Source organism: Podarcis pityusensis (assembly GCF_964106645.2).
Source record: "Podarcis pityusensis genome assembly, chromosome: 10".
Taxonomy (NCBI): domain Eukaryota; kingdom Metazoa; phylum Chordata; class Lepidosauria; order Squamata; family Lacertidae; genus Podarcis; species Podarcis pityusensis.
The window spans coordinates 74,640,194-74,654,277 of record NC_138035.1 but is presented as its reverse complement, the minus strand read 5'-3'; the positions used below and the strand labels follow the sequence as shown (position 1 = coordinate 74,654,277).

At 43.5% G+C, this 14,084-nt stretch overlaps 1 protein-coding gene and 1 long non-coding RNA gene across 5 annotated transcripts in view; both read left to right on the top strand.

The window, feature by feature from the left end:
- The window catches only part of CDC123 (cell division cycle 123), a 41,361-nt gene that overhangs the window by 3,308 nt on the left and 23,969 nt on the right, over positions 1-14,084 (top strand). For 3 of the 4 annotated variants that reach the window (XM_081023805.1, XM_081023804.1, XM_081023807.1), the window contains 6 exons: positions 749-781; positions 2,782-2,877; positions 3,373-3,479; positions 10,274-10,322; positions 11,236-11,311; positions 13,258-13,380. In XM_081023805.1, the coding sequence (XP_080879931.1) occupies positions 749-781; positions 2,782-2,877; positions 3,373-3,479; positions 10,274-10,322; positions 11,236-11,311; positions 13,258-13,380 (484 nt within the window). The remainder of the gene's footprint in view (positions 1-748; positions 782-2,781; positions 2,878-3,372; positions 3,480-10,273; positions 10,323-11,235; positions 11,312-13,257; positions 13,381-14,084) is intronic. The other variant, XM_081023806.1, reaches the window with a different exon arrangement.
- Positions 7,050-9,506, top strand: LOC308486746. The gene is made up of 2 exons (XR_013991261.1): positions 7,050-8,239; positions 8,272-9,506. It is a non-coding gene; the product is annotated as an uncharacterized lncRNA (long non-coding RNA).

Genomic DNA, 14,084 nt, shown 5'->3' with positions numbered 1-14,084 from the left:
TATCTTCATGTTGAAACCTGCCTTTCCCATCCACTGCAGGATAGTTTTACGCAGCGCTGCCAACTTGAATAAAATATTGGGGTGGTGGGCAAGTAAGCCCTGCCCTGCATAATCCATCACATGATGTGGTGCATGGGCACGATTTGAACGGCAATTCCCATCAACTTCGGGGGGCTCAAATATTTTATTGGAGGCGCAAAGACCCCTCAACCCCTGGGAGTTTGCTCCTATGGCTTTGGGATCGCTGCAAACATACTTTTCAGAGTCTGTGCCATGAGCTGCTCAGGCACCTCCACTAGTTGTCGTTATCATTCATTCAGTGTCACCAAAGCTCACAGAGGTGAGATCTACAGCAGCAAGAGAAAAGGGAATCCTCCAAATAGAGAGCTTTGATGAGGTAGATTTCCTACCACCATCTCAATTTTAGCCAAATATTCCTGTCTGGAGGTCACATGTGACCCCAAACTGCTTCTTGAGGTCAGGGGATGGAAACCTCAGCTAAACCTTGGGAGTAAAGGTTGTTCAACAGTGGAATAGACTGGCTCAGGAGAGGGAGTGTCTTCTCCCTGGACAACAGCCTATCAGAGATGCGGTAGTGGTGCCCTACATTGCACATAATGCAGTGAACAGGGAGGTGAGACTGAATGACTCCAAGGTCCCTTCTGCCCCCCGATGATCTGAATGGACCTAATACAAAAACATGCCAGATTTATGTATTTATTTATTTCAAACTCTTTTCTTTCTTCAGTGGTCTGATGATGAAAATACTACAACACTTACGGTAAGGCCCTTTTTTTCTTTAATTTTTTTTGTCCCAGTGAATGGTCTGAAGGCATTTGAGGCCACCACCTTCCTGAATTTAAGCAGTTCTGGTGCTGATTTTAGTGCCTAGATGAGTGATGACTTGGAAACCACAGCCTTGGGTTTCGTTGCTGAAAAAAGGCAGGATATGAATCTGCATATTGTACTAATTCAGGGATTGTCTAATCAGATACAGCTGAGCTGCTGGGAAAATATGTATACTGAAGGGTTAATTGTATTTGCCATTAGTACTAACTTTTATCTGACCAGAGTTGCATAAGAACTCTTTTCATTAGGTTAGAAATTGAACTAAACTCTACTTGTTCCCAGAAAAGGCAATGGCTTGACATGGTAGTCCATTTAAAACAAAATAAAAATGTAAAAATAAAGTGTGTACAACCTTATTAATCAAATTAAATAGCATTGTATTTAAAACATAATGATAACTTTGCTTACATAAAGTGGTTGAAAATATATTTTTGAGAAATAACTGCTTTGGGTCAAGTTCTGCATTAACAATCAGACCAAATAAGAACACAAGAAGAGCCTGCTGATCAGGCCAGTGGCCCACCCAGTCCAGCATCCTGTTCTCACAGGGGCCAACCAGACGACTGGGGGAAACCTGCAGGCAGGATCTGGGCGCAAGAGCAACTCTCCCCTCCTGTAGTTTCCAGCAACTGGGATTCAGAAACATTGCTGCCTCTGACTGTGTAGGTAGAACCAGACTAGTAGCCATTGATAGTCTTTACCTCCATGAATTTCTTCTAGTTACTATCTTGTGTCTTTTCCAGTCACCCCCCCTTTTTCCTTTTTTCTTTTGCTTTAGCTATGAACAAGCAGTATTTTCTACAAAATGGATAAGGCCTCATACACACACATTGTTCCTGAGGCAATTTCATCCGATAAAAGTATGAATCCCATGAGAGAACTAGGACATACAGTTATCAATACTGCATTCTTAAGCATCTCCATGTGCCATGTGGCAGGTGACTTTCAGCTCACTGAAATTTTGGAAGGAAACTTTCCAGTTTTTCTTTTCTTGTTCTGTCTGAGCTCCTTGCTCAACACCTTCATCCCACTTGCTCTTACAGCCATCTTGACAAGCATAACAGCAGGGCCAGATCTGGAGAAGTACTGTACAGTATTTACTCAATGGTAATGCACACCTTTTTTGGCCAAATTATGTTGTGAAAATTAGAGTGTGCGTTAGATTTAATGCCGTATTTACATTCACCATCAAATACTTTTTTTGTTTCAAAGTTTTGAAAATTGAGGTGCACATTAGATTCAATGGAGCATTAGATTGCAAAAATACGGAAGGATTGGGGCCTCAGTGATGAGTAGTGAGGAAGTGGGGACTGCCTTTCCGCCCTGCTCCAGAGCCAGTGGAAGTGGGTTTGGATGCACAGAAGGTCAAGAGAAATTTGTTGGTCTTTCCCCCCGCTCCTATCCCCTGGTAGTTCCCTCCATTTTGTGTCTCCGAACATAGCCAACAGACAATGTGGGGTAAATAAAATTTACAGCACTTTTGCATTATTACAGTTACCATTATCTTTCATTGCCTCATATGAATAGTTTGATTTCAGTTATTACTATTACTGCCTACATTCTGCATAATAATAAATAAATGCTGAAGTGTCTGGGTTGAAGATGATTTCAAAATCAACAAGCAGGAGGGAATCTAGATCAATGAAAACTGAAGGGAAGGGGAAAGTTATGAAATCTTATTGTTTATCAAACCTGTGCTCTGAAACTAAACAGTGGATGACATTTGTAAATACTGGCTTTAACATGACAACTTCAATGGTAGTCGTTTATCACCGTCTATGAATATCTTCATATTCCCAAAACAATTTATTCCATTTGATGAAGAGAAAGAAAATAAAAAATGCAAGAGAGCCCACAAACATCTCTAAATCTGTTCAACCCAGGACACATTTTGTTTTTCACAAGCTTCTCATTTTGTTGTTGTTTGTCTAGGCACCAGAATTCCCTGAGTTTGCACTTAAAGTTGAAGAAGCAATTGGCTCACTGGGAGGCAGTGTCTTTCCTAAGCTTAACTGGAGTGCTCCAAGGGTGAGAACATGAATTAAATCCTAAATCAGATGATTTAATGATATTTTTTTAAAAAATAAAGGATAACTATTTCTTTGAGCTATTTGGGAAGTGAAAAAAATAATTACACTGAAAAGAACTAGTGGAGATAGTATAGCAGTGCTTAAGAGCAGCTTGGGAAAGGGAGGATGGCCAAAGGATGTAATAAAATTGTCTCTCACGCAGCATTTTCTGCTTACGTTTATGTATCGCATTTGAATCCTATCCTTTACTGAAGAAGCTTAGGGTGGAGCACATGGAGCAATCATGTTTTAATCTTCACAAACACAGTGAAGTACTCTGGGCTAAAAAATGGTCTCTTATCCAAGGCATGCTAGCATTCCTTGGCGCCAAAGAAGGATCTGAATCTAGATTTCCCACATCAGAATTCAGTATTCTACCCAGACTAGCTTTGATGCCACTGTGCAAGGTTTGGTTAAAATGTGCTTAAAATAAAGTTTGTTTTTTAATTTTTAGGATGCTTACTGGATAGCATTGAATAGTTCACTGAAATGCAAATGTCTCAGTGACATCTTCCTACTTTTCAAGAGTTCAGACTTCATTACTCGAGATTTCACTCAACCGTAAGTTTTAAAAAGATTAGGTACAGTATCAGTGTGTGGTGTGGTGTTGCTGAGTTTTCAGACACCCCCACCTCAACTGTTCCCAGTTCTGAAATCTTGGATCTTTAGATCTTCAATTTGTTCTTGTCCATGAGCAGAGATGCTTTGTCAGACTATTCTTCTGTTTATCCTACTGCAACTTTGCTTTCTCTGAGTTTATTGTTCATTAATCTATCTTCTGCATTGTCTCAATACTGGAATTTAATCATAACTTCAAGGAAGATAGGTTTGTTAAATGCTTCAAGAGATGAAAAGCTCTGTGCACAATGCCTTTCTTTTCCTAATGCTGTCTTGGTTACTGTTAAGTATTCAGTGTTTGCCTGAGCATGAGTCGTGACTAAGGATTCTGAGCCCCTGTTCTGATTCGATACATGATATCCAGTCACAGAACACTTCAGGATTTGGGCTTCGGCCATTGGCCCTTAAACTCTGACTTATGATTTGCATCTTGGAAGTTTAGACAGCCAATCACATTGGGAGTGGGAGTGCACGGTAAGTGCTCCAGATCTTCAGATTAGGGGAGTTAGCACAGTTCTCGACTTTTAGATTTTTTTCTGAAATCTGCTACACATAGTTCTGCTGAGATAAGATGGCGTCCGGCACACTTCCCCTGTGCTGAGGGACGCCTGTGCCAATAGGAAAAACTTGAGCTCTCTTCACAGCTCTTAGCAGAGTTCTGTAGCAGCAGAAAGTGTTGCCTTGTGTGTGGATAATAAATCAGACTGTTTGCAGGCTTCTTGCTAATCTCTAACAGCCTTTAATGAGTAACATCATAAATCACTCCCGGCGAGAGAGCAGGCATCCTTCTCGCCTCTCAGCCAAAAATGAAAGTAACTCACACACAAAGAAAAATTCCCATATGTGAACATAACCACGCCTCAGAATGTGAGACATCACACAGAACTGTTTAACCCTGTAAGTTCTGATTCTCCTCACAAGTTCTTAGCTGAAGGTTGAATCCAGTGCTGCGTGAACCAAGTTGCACATGCTCTGTAGGACTTCCCATTTCTCTCTGCCTGCCCCCCAGATCTGCTCCCCGCAACCCTCTGGAGCAGTTTTGAAGGTGCGTTGTTGAGGAGTTGAGGGTCCGGGGAGGGGAGGGGAAAGTTCTGCTGCACAAGCAGAAGTTGGCTATGACAGTGGAACAGCCTTATACACAGCCCTGAATGCTATTCTCTGCGTCAGGGTCATGCCAGTCATAGTCCTCCATAAAGGGAACTATTAAGGGACAGAATGTAGGATCTTTTTTCATGACATTTCCAAATATGCATGAACATACCTAGTCAGGATCTTAAGTTAACAGCCCTGCTGAACCACAAGACCTGTCTTCATTAATTAAGATATTGATTAAGCTTCAACACCCCTGACAAGAGAAAATGAGAAATGTTACTGTTGTTCGGAAGGAAAATGCTGAACAAGTGGAAATTGGGTACATTTATATATCCTGTTAATTTGAATCGGCTTATAGATTTATTTTATTTATTTATTTATTTCCTTTTTAAGCAGCACTTAGTTGTTGTTTAGTGACATGGAGAAAGTTCTATAACTGCTCCAAAGAAACATAATACTAATGGAAAATATATGATGATTATTTTATATTCCTACCCTGCATAATAAATGGCAAGGGCTTATTAAAAAACAAGTTACCATTTTCTGAGAATTACTGGACTAGAAATAGAATCTTTTGCCATTGTTACTGAGCTATATTGTCTGGTCTTAAGGGTGTATATTCCTGAGTCTCCTAGATACACAGATCCCACACTGGTGTAACAAAATCATAGAATTGTAGATTGGAAGGGACCCCAAGGATCATCTAGTTCAACCCCCTGCAATGCAGGAATCTCAGCTAAAGTATCCGTGGCAAGTATCAGTTGAGCCTTTATCTTACTTAGAAGCTCAACTCCAAGTGGAGAACAAAACAGTGAAGCCATGCTCTGACGAGATGCCTTGAATTCTCCTCTATACACAGACACATGTAATTGTAAAGGTTATACAGACCTTGCTATCTGGAACTGAAATCCAGACCACAAAAGGGGAAAGGATACAGCTTGGCTTTATTTGATAATGCAGTAACTACAAGTGCATATTCCACAAAGTCTTGGTACAATAACTTTGCCATCCAGGCTCCATGACAATAAATGTGCCCACGAGGCTCCAGCAACAACAGGGCATCATTGCTAAACAACAGTGTCTCACTGTGTACTCTGGACATTTCAGGTGAAGGGTATGGCCAGCCCTTCTGACCTTAGATGGAAGCAAGACCTTTTGATGGGCCCAGGGTGAGGCTTCGTTGATGGAACAGGCAGACCTAATGAGTGTGTGCTGGAACTGGTGCATGAGGAAGTGAAGCTACGACAGTACGTTCTGTGAGCTCTTCATGGTCGTGTCCATGGCCCCCTGCTAATGCTACCGGTTGTCACGTTCTGTATAATTTGTTTCCTTGCATCACCTCTGCTGCTGCAGGTGTTCATCTCCACGCAAACTCTGAACTGTTGACTTCTTGCCACATGGTGTGCGTAAACAGCTTTTGCTGGGCAATGCGCTCCTTTCCCACCAGATCCCTGTCTTCTGTGAAGAGCTTGGGCTTCAGCTCCCAGGCCCTGTATTTAGGCCTCAGTTGATCCCACAGACAAGGATTCACGGGGGAACGCAAGAGCTTAAAGTAGTTGGTCTGAGATGCTGGTTTGGGGTTCAGGTGTGACACGTCAGTCTCTCAGGGTCCACAGCCGGCTCTTTACCAGATGAGGGTTTTGTTTCACCTGGGAGAGGTGAGCAGCCTGCTCAATACTGTCTTCATAATTGCGTGAGATAAACTAACATTGTTTTCAACCTCTGGCTATCCTCTGCTCAGAAAAAAGCTCTGATAGTTGACCATCCTCAAACCGTTTTAAATGTTTCCCAGGTAACAAACAAACAAAACTTTCGTATTGAGAGGCTCAGAGTTTGTTTTGACAAAGACATTGGTTCAAACAATCCAGAACTGTTCTCAGAATTAGAATCTTGGATAACTGAGGGAACTTGCATTCAACTGTGAAGAGAAAAATTCTTTCCTGGTAGGTTTCTCTGCAGCCTGTTTTGCCTGGAGGGCTTTTGGGGTGCCCAGCAGACATACCGTATTTTTCACCCTATAAGACGCACTTATCCCCCTCCAAAAATGAAGGGGAAATGTGTGTGCGTCTTATGGGGCGAATGCAGGCTCCTTGGCTTCAGCGATAGCAACACGAAGCCTCCGAAGCCTGCGCTCTGGAGGCTTTGCGTTGCTTCCGCTGAAGCCAGGAGAGTCTGCTCTTTGAGGCTGGCGGGGGGGGGGAGCAGCGCTTCCCCCATGGCCAGCCCCAGAGGATGGGGGGCAGCGGGAAGGTGAGCGACGCCTTCCCGCTACTCTCCGACCCGGGTTGGAGGCTGGCGGGGAGGGGAAGCAGCGCTTCCCCCATCACCAGCCCCAGAGGATGGGGGGCAGTGGGAAGGCGCGCGACGCCTTCCCGCTACTCTCCGACCCGGGTTGGAGGCTGGCGGCGGGGAAAGCAGCGCTTCCCCCAGAGGATGGGGGGCAGCGGGAAGGCGTCGCACGCCTTCCCGCTACTCTCCAACCCTCCTGTGGGCTTTTGCGGGAGATGGGGGAATTCCCCCACCTCCCGCAAAAGCAGGCAAAAGCCGCGCGCTCTTTAAAGGGGCTCCGCGGCTTCTGCTGGCTTTTCTAGGAGGTGGGGGAATTCCCCCACCTCGTAGAAAAGCCCGCAGGAGCCGCGCACCCTTTGAAGAGCGCGCCGCTCTTGGGGGCTTTTCCCCGAGGAGGGAGAAGGGACTGACTGGCCATTTCAGTCCCTTTTCCCCCCTGGTCGAAAAGCCCGTAGGTGTCGCGCATGGCTCCTGTGGGCTTTTGCGGGAGGTGGGGGAATTCCGCCACCTCCCGCAAAAGCAGGGAGAAGGTCTTGGTGTAGCGCACAGGCTGCGTGCAGCCTGTCTGCTGCTCCCAGAGCTGCGGGGGGGGGGGGGGATCATATTTTTTTCCTTGATTTCCCCCCCTGAAAACTAGGTGCGTCCTATGGGCTGGTGCGCCCTAAAGGGCGAAAAATACGGTACTAAAGCTGGATATGGATGGACTGCACATCTGCTAAACATCCAAAAGGGGGCAAGGTTTAGCTGAAACAGACTGTCGTTTGTCCTAATGTTCTCAGGATTTCAGCAGATTTGACAAACTTTGTTTTCCTTGGAGAACAGCTTGTGGTGGGCAGTTCAAATTTAGTTCTGTCATCTTTGCATTTTGGGGGGGGGGGGGCTACAAATCTTTTTGCTATCCCAAGGGTGTCTGAAAGCATATAATGCAGCAGCCTTGATGATACTGTGCTGATCTCAGCCTGGTACCCGGTGTTTGGATGGGAGGCCACTTGAGAACCCAAATGTATTTGTCTTCTTCAGTGGAGGTTTTGGAGCAAAGGTTGGCTGACAATCTGTCTTGGATGCTTTAGTTCAGAGGTTGGCAACCTAAGGCCCATGGGGGTTGCTTAACTAGCCCATGAACTGCCCCTGAACCGAGCCGCCCACTCGGTGAGTCCCGAGTGCTGCGCAGTGCAGGGACTCTCTTCCGCGGCTCCGGAAATCACTTCTGCGCAGGACGCGATTTCTGGCGTTTCACTGCACCGGTCCGGCCCATGGAGGATCTCCGTGGGAGTGATCCGGCCCATGCCCGGTAAGCCTTTCCGACCCCTGCTTTAGTTGAAGTTCCTGCATTACGGGGGGTGGGGACTAGGAGGCCCTCAGGATCCCTTCCAACTCTAAGATTCTATGATTCTATTTGCAGAACAGAGACGTGATGATTAAGCTGATATTTTTCAAACATAGTGTTATATCGTCAGTGAAAACAAGAGTTTGAGATGGAGTTGGTTTATTTTCTGCATGTTGGCTATCCCAAGTCCCCAATCCACGTTCTGCACTAAGCTGGTATTCTGTGTATATCATCAGTCTGTGCTGTTCACAAAATGTCACTCTTGTTTGCAAATAACGATATTGGTATAGTCATGCAGTACTTAAAGCTGGCATTTAAGGGTTGTCAGCAGAACAGACTTCTAATATGCATGGGTGGAAGTCTAATCACACAATGTTGGATTCCACCCTAATTTTTTCTCATTTAATTTATTTTAAGAGTGACCAGATTTAATGAAGTATTTACAATTAACATAAAGATATAAAGAAAATGCATAATTGTTGGCAGTCACGGAACTTCCTATGTTCCCACTGAGATGATTGCTACTTGCCAGATGTAGGAACAGAATTGAGACCTAAGTAGATTACCGGCTTTCTCAAGAATAATTATTAAGAAAGTAGAGAACCCACAAGAAATAGAAAATAGGATTGTTCAAAAAGATAGAAGGAACAATGTAAAGACTGGCTCAAGATAACTTGACCTGGAGTTACTTCAGTTACTTTAAAAGCACAACTTCCTATTCCTCTGGAACACAGAGATGTTTGAAAAGTTCCTGTGTTTAATGGATGGGTATTTGGTGACTCTCGCAGTGATCTGTATTTCTTTCCTGTGTGAATTTTCAGTATCCCTGTTGACACACCTCTGCTTCTGTTATGCGACTGCTCTTTGTTAAACAGTTCTAAGTTATTTCAAACTTCTGAGGTACCCAGCTTGGCATAAAATACTAGAGGGATGCTGCCGCTTGTGAAATATGAGTGGGCACTGTCTGGGAACAAGGGCTGGGCATCTATAGGAACTGACTTGGTAAAATCAATGTAGCTTTCTATTGGATGTCTTGATTCCTTGATTCCTCAGCTTTTCAAGCACCTGCCTGATAAAATTATGCCTTGAAACAGGCTCTCTTGTTAAAAGCCACAACTCCTGTATGTTTGGATTGTTTAACAGAATCGCACAGTGTAATCTCTTTTGTGTGAACAAAGGGATGTTCTGGGCTTGTAAACAATGGCAGACTTTTCCAGTATATGTAAAGCTGCATATAATTAAATTGAGCATGTTCCAGTTTGTGTGTGTGGTTATTAATAGTGTTTATTTCTTCCATGCAACAATTCCTCCATACCCTTCAATACAACATTTAGGTCTTTCAGGGGGATTCCACTCTGTATTTTTTGACTGGAAGTACCTGATGCCACCCTGGGCTCCTCTGTGAGGAATGTATAATAAACAATAAAACAAACAAACATATAAATAATGCTGCTAAAAGCACGATGGATTTAGCTCTGTAAGTTGCCTCAATAAGAGGCTATTTGAGAACAGGCCATGCACTCTGGCCACCTCCGTGGGGAAAAGCAAAGTATGTGTAATAAATACAAATAAGTAAGTGAAAGCTTGACTTTAAAACTGATTAGAAACCATTTTGACCTTAATAAATAAGTCTTCTGTAGATGGAGAATAATGCCTGTAGCATCTAACAGTCAGGTGGCGCCTGTGATATCTTCAGCAGCCCCAGTCTTCACACCCCTCAGATTAGCAGGCTGCCTTGGTAGGGAAAGGATAGAAGAAGGAACTGTGTTCTGCGCACTCCCAAGTAAGGTTTGCTCCTGGAGGCGCATCTCCTTGAGTGCTAACCTTTCTGCTTGCAACACATAACTAATTCCCCCCCCCCTTTTTTAATGAGTTGATGATAGGAGAAGAGTCTAATGCTGTTTTCCATATCTTGATTTTACTTATTGATTTTTAACATACTGCACAATGCCATTGGCAAAGTTTTCATGTCAAATGTTTATGGTTCTTAGTCTCAAAGCAAATTAGTGCACCTGCTTTCCTTTTCCAGATTTATCCATTGTAATGATGATTCTCCTGACCCCAATTTGCAATATGAGGTAAGCGAAAACTATTTTTCTAGACTGTTGTGTGTGTTCTTACACAGAGAGCTTAATAAGACAGCTTAATAGTTGCTTTGAAACTTACCAGAGTTTGTTTTGAACCAGGATTCCTGCATCAAATGTAATACTAAGCCTGAAATACTTAGTAAAAATGACACTAAACTCTGCTGAGAGAGTTTATCCACATAGCCCTAAACCATGTTTTAGTTATGCAAACATGAGCAAAAGCTTTACCTCCATGTTAGCATTTCCCTCTTTGTTTAAAAGAAAGCAATATACCTAGGGTTCTATTAATCAGATTAACACTGAGGACAGTGCAAATTTCTTGGTGTTTACCTCAAATGATTTCTCTCTGTTTAAGTAATTGACTCTTGTTGCTTTGGCAGAGTTTGAACTTTTTATAAAGGGTTTGTGGGAGTTTTTTTTGGCAGATGTTTGTTCCTAGAGGGGGGCAAGGAGGGAGTGCAGAAACGCCTCTTGCAGAAATGCTCGTTTATGTTGGCCTTGGTATTCATCAGAAAAGCAGCTGCTGGGAACTATTGGGGTGTCACCTTTGGGCCTTGTTTGTGAACCTTTGGCATTATCTGGCTGGCTGTTATTGAACACTGAATGCTGAATTAGATGGACCTTTGGCTGGTCCTGCACGTCAAATCTTACCTTCTTAATGGAGGCCAAAGAAAGATTTGCATATTAGTTAAGTGATTCTCACAGATAAAGAAATGTGACAAAAATCTCACTTGAGCAGCATTTCAACTACTTGGCTTGTTTGCAGAGATAATTGTGCATACAAAGACAGTCTTCTTTCTTCCAGTGACTATAAATTTCTTAATTACTGCTGATGTTGAGAGTGTGTGTTTTTGCTAATTGATAGTTATCAAGATTTTTTCATGATTTTGTTTTTCTGCTATAGCTTGTACTCCGAAAATGGTGTGAATTGATTCCTGGGGCAGAATTCAGATGCTTTGTGAAGGAAAACAAGCTTATAGGTGAGGTTGTGAGTTATGGCTCTTCTCTGCCGTTTTTAAGACTCACATTTACGTGTTTTCACAGTGGGTGTCATTCCTTTTTTATGCAAGAATATATGGTTTGATCTGGCTACAATTCCTGTTTTGTTGGTTGTTGCTGCTCCTAATTGATCATAGTGAGAGTCACTTGATACATGAGCTGCTTTTCAATAGACGTTGTATTGCAGGTAGTTCACAACAAAGTATTACAATGAAACAAGCAAAGATACAAAGATACAGTTGTACCTTGGTTGATGAATGCCTTACGAGTCTTAACATTTTGGCTCCCAAACCCCACAAACCCAGAAGTGAGTGTTCTGGTTTGCAAACGTTCTTTGGAACCCGAATGTCCAACGCAGCTTCCGCAGCTTCCAATTGGCTCCTGCAGCCAATCGGAAACTGTGCCTTGGTTTCCAAACATTTTGGAAGTCGAATGGACTTCTGGAACTGATTATGTTCGACTTCCAAGGTATCACTGTACATCACTTTCCGTAATATCAAATAATGGTATATGATGCTAGTAGAAGATGGTGACAGTTGTTTTAGTCCTGCATTATCTGAGCCATATGAATATGAGTTATGTATGTTTTTGTGTCTATTATTAGTGAGTAAAAGACAGAGAGTACTACCTTGTCAAGAGCGTTCATAGAATTGTAGAGTTGGAAAGGGACCACAAGCACCATCTGGTCGACCCCCTACTGTGCAGGAGTCTTGAACCCACGACCCTGAGATTAAGAGTCTCCTGCTCTACTGACTGAGCTGTCCACTTTGAGACATTCTGGTAGACTGACTCTAGTTCAGCTTTGCAGTTCAGGCTGTCTAGGATAAATAACAGTAATTTCCAGGTGACTCATGCAGCTGCTGTCCCAAAGAACTGAATGTTGTCTCTCTGCAACAGGTGTAGCTCTTCATTTCATTTAAATGATTTCCTGGACTGGTTTAGAGCAAGTGCAGCACCCCAATATTTCTCAAGTAAAGAGAGATTGTGTACATCAGGGATGGGGAGCCTGTGGCCCTCCAAATGTTGGACCACCAGTTCCCATGGGCCCCTGCTAGCATGGGCAGTGGTCAGTAATTATAGGAGCCACAGTCCAACAACAACTCTTGGTTTGCGGGGAGTACAAGTTCCCCTTTCCTTGGCAACTGGCGAAAGTAAGGGGGAAGCGGGTGGCGCTGTGGGTAAAACCTCAGCACCTAGGACTTGCAGATCGCATGGTCGGCGGTTCGAATCCCCGCGGCGGGGTGAGCTCCCGTCGTTCGGTCCCAGCTCCTGCCCACCTAGCAGTGCACCCTTAAGTGCAAGTAGATAAATAGGTACCGCTTAAGTGCAAGTAGATAAATAGGTACCGCTTTATAGCGGGAAGGTAAACGGCGTTTCCGTGTGCTGCTCTGGTGCCGGTTCACCAGAGCAGCTTCGTCACGCTCGCCACGTGACCCGGAAGTCTCTGCGGACAGCGCTGGCTCCCGGCCTCTAGAGTGAGATGAGCGCACAACCCTAGAGTCTGTCAAGACTGGCCCGTATGGACAGGGGTACCTTTACCTTTACCTTTAAGGGGGAAACAACTGGGCCAGACAGCTAGCCACTCCCTCCAGGGCAGTACTGTGACTGGCTTGTTGGGCTTAGTTATGCAAGTCCTTGGTCCCATCAGTGTCTCTGCATCCTAACCAAGCCCATGCAGCTGTTGTTAGGCTTGAAATGAGCTCCTTGGAGAAAAGGTGGGGCACAAATAATTCTGCATTAGCACCACCAATGAACACAACAAACCTGTTGTTTAGTTCAGTGCTTTTGAACTGTGGAGATTTCTGCTGGGTGGGCTTTCACAGGTAGTGTACCAGAAGAAACATCACAGCAAGCGTATTTCAGACAGCTTTGCTTTCTAGTTGAATCATACATTAGCTATGGATGACTGATGTAATTCTCCTGACAGGTATCTCTCAGCGAGACTACACTCAGTACTACGAGCACATCTCAAAACAAAAAGAAGAGATCTGTAGACTTACACAAGAGTTTTTCAAGAAACACATCCAGTATAAGTTTTTTGATGAAGACTGTAAGTATTCTTTGAGCTAACATTAGAAAGGAACTGGTGCTTTTTTGCAGCTTAAAAGTTTTATTTAAAGCTAGGAACACCTGTGGGGTGGAAGCAGAATTCTACGTGCACCCAGAGGTATCTTTTAAAGTTCCACCTGCAGCCATTTACATAGCTGAAGTTGCTTTTTATTCAAATTTGGTTTGCTTCTTTTGCCATGTGAGAAGTTTCCCAAGAAGCTCTGTAGACTTTGCTTGTTTCACATTGTACAGGTTCTTCTCCCATGTGCTCATGCAGTTTGTCAGAGTGAATTTTTTAAAAAAAACAACATGATTTTTATTAACAGGCCAATCATATCACATTATTTCAATTCACATTAGTTCCAAATTATACAGCCAAATTTTTCAATTTTGTTGGGGGTACCCATACATCAAGCTCCGAACGAGGATCCAAACATCACTTCTATTACTGCTTTAATTAAACAGTTCTATCCAGTTCTATCCAGATAGTCTCTTTATTACTTTCTTCATCTTCTTATTGTTGTCATATATTCCTTTCTTTGCGATCTCTGATAATCTTCACAAGCAGGTTAGAGCAAACATCGTCTGTGTGGGTTTTGCACACTCCACAAGTCATATCTCGGGACAGCCGCCGTTCCCCTCCTCCTTCAAAGATTTATCTTCGGTCTGCCCTTTAGTTTCCCCAGGCTTGTAAAATATCTCATA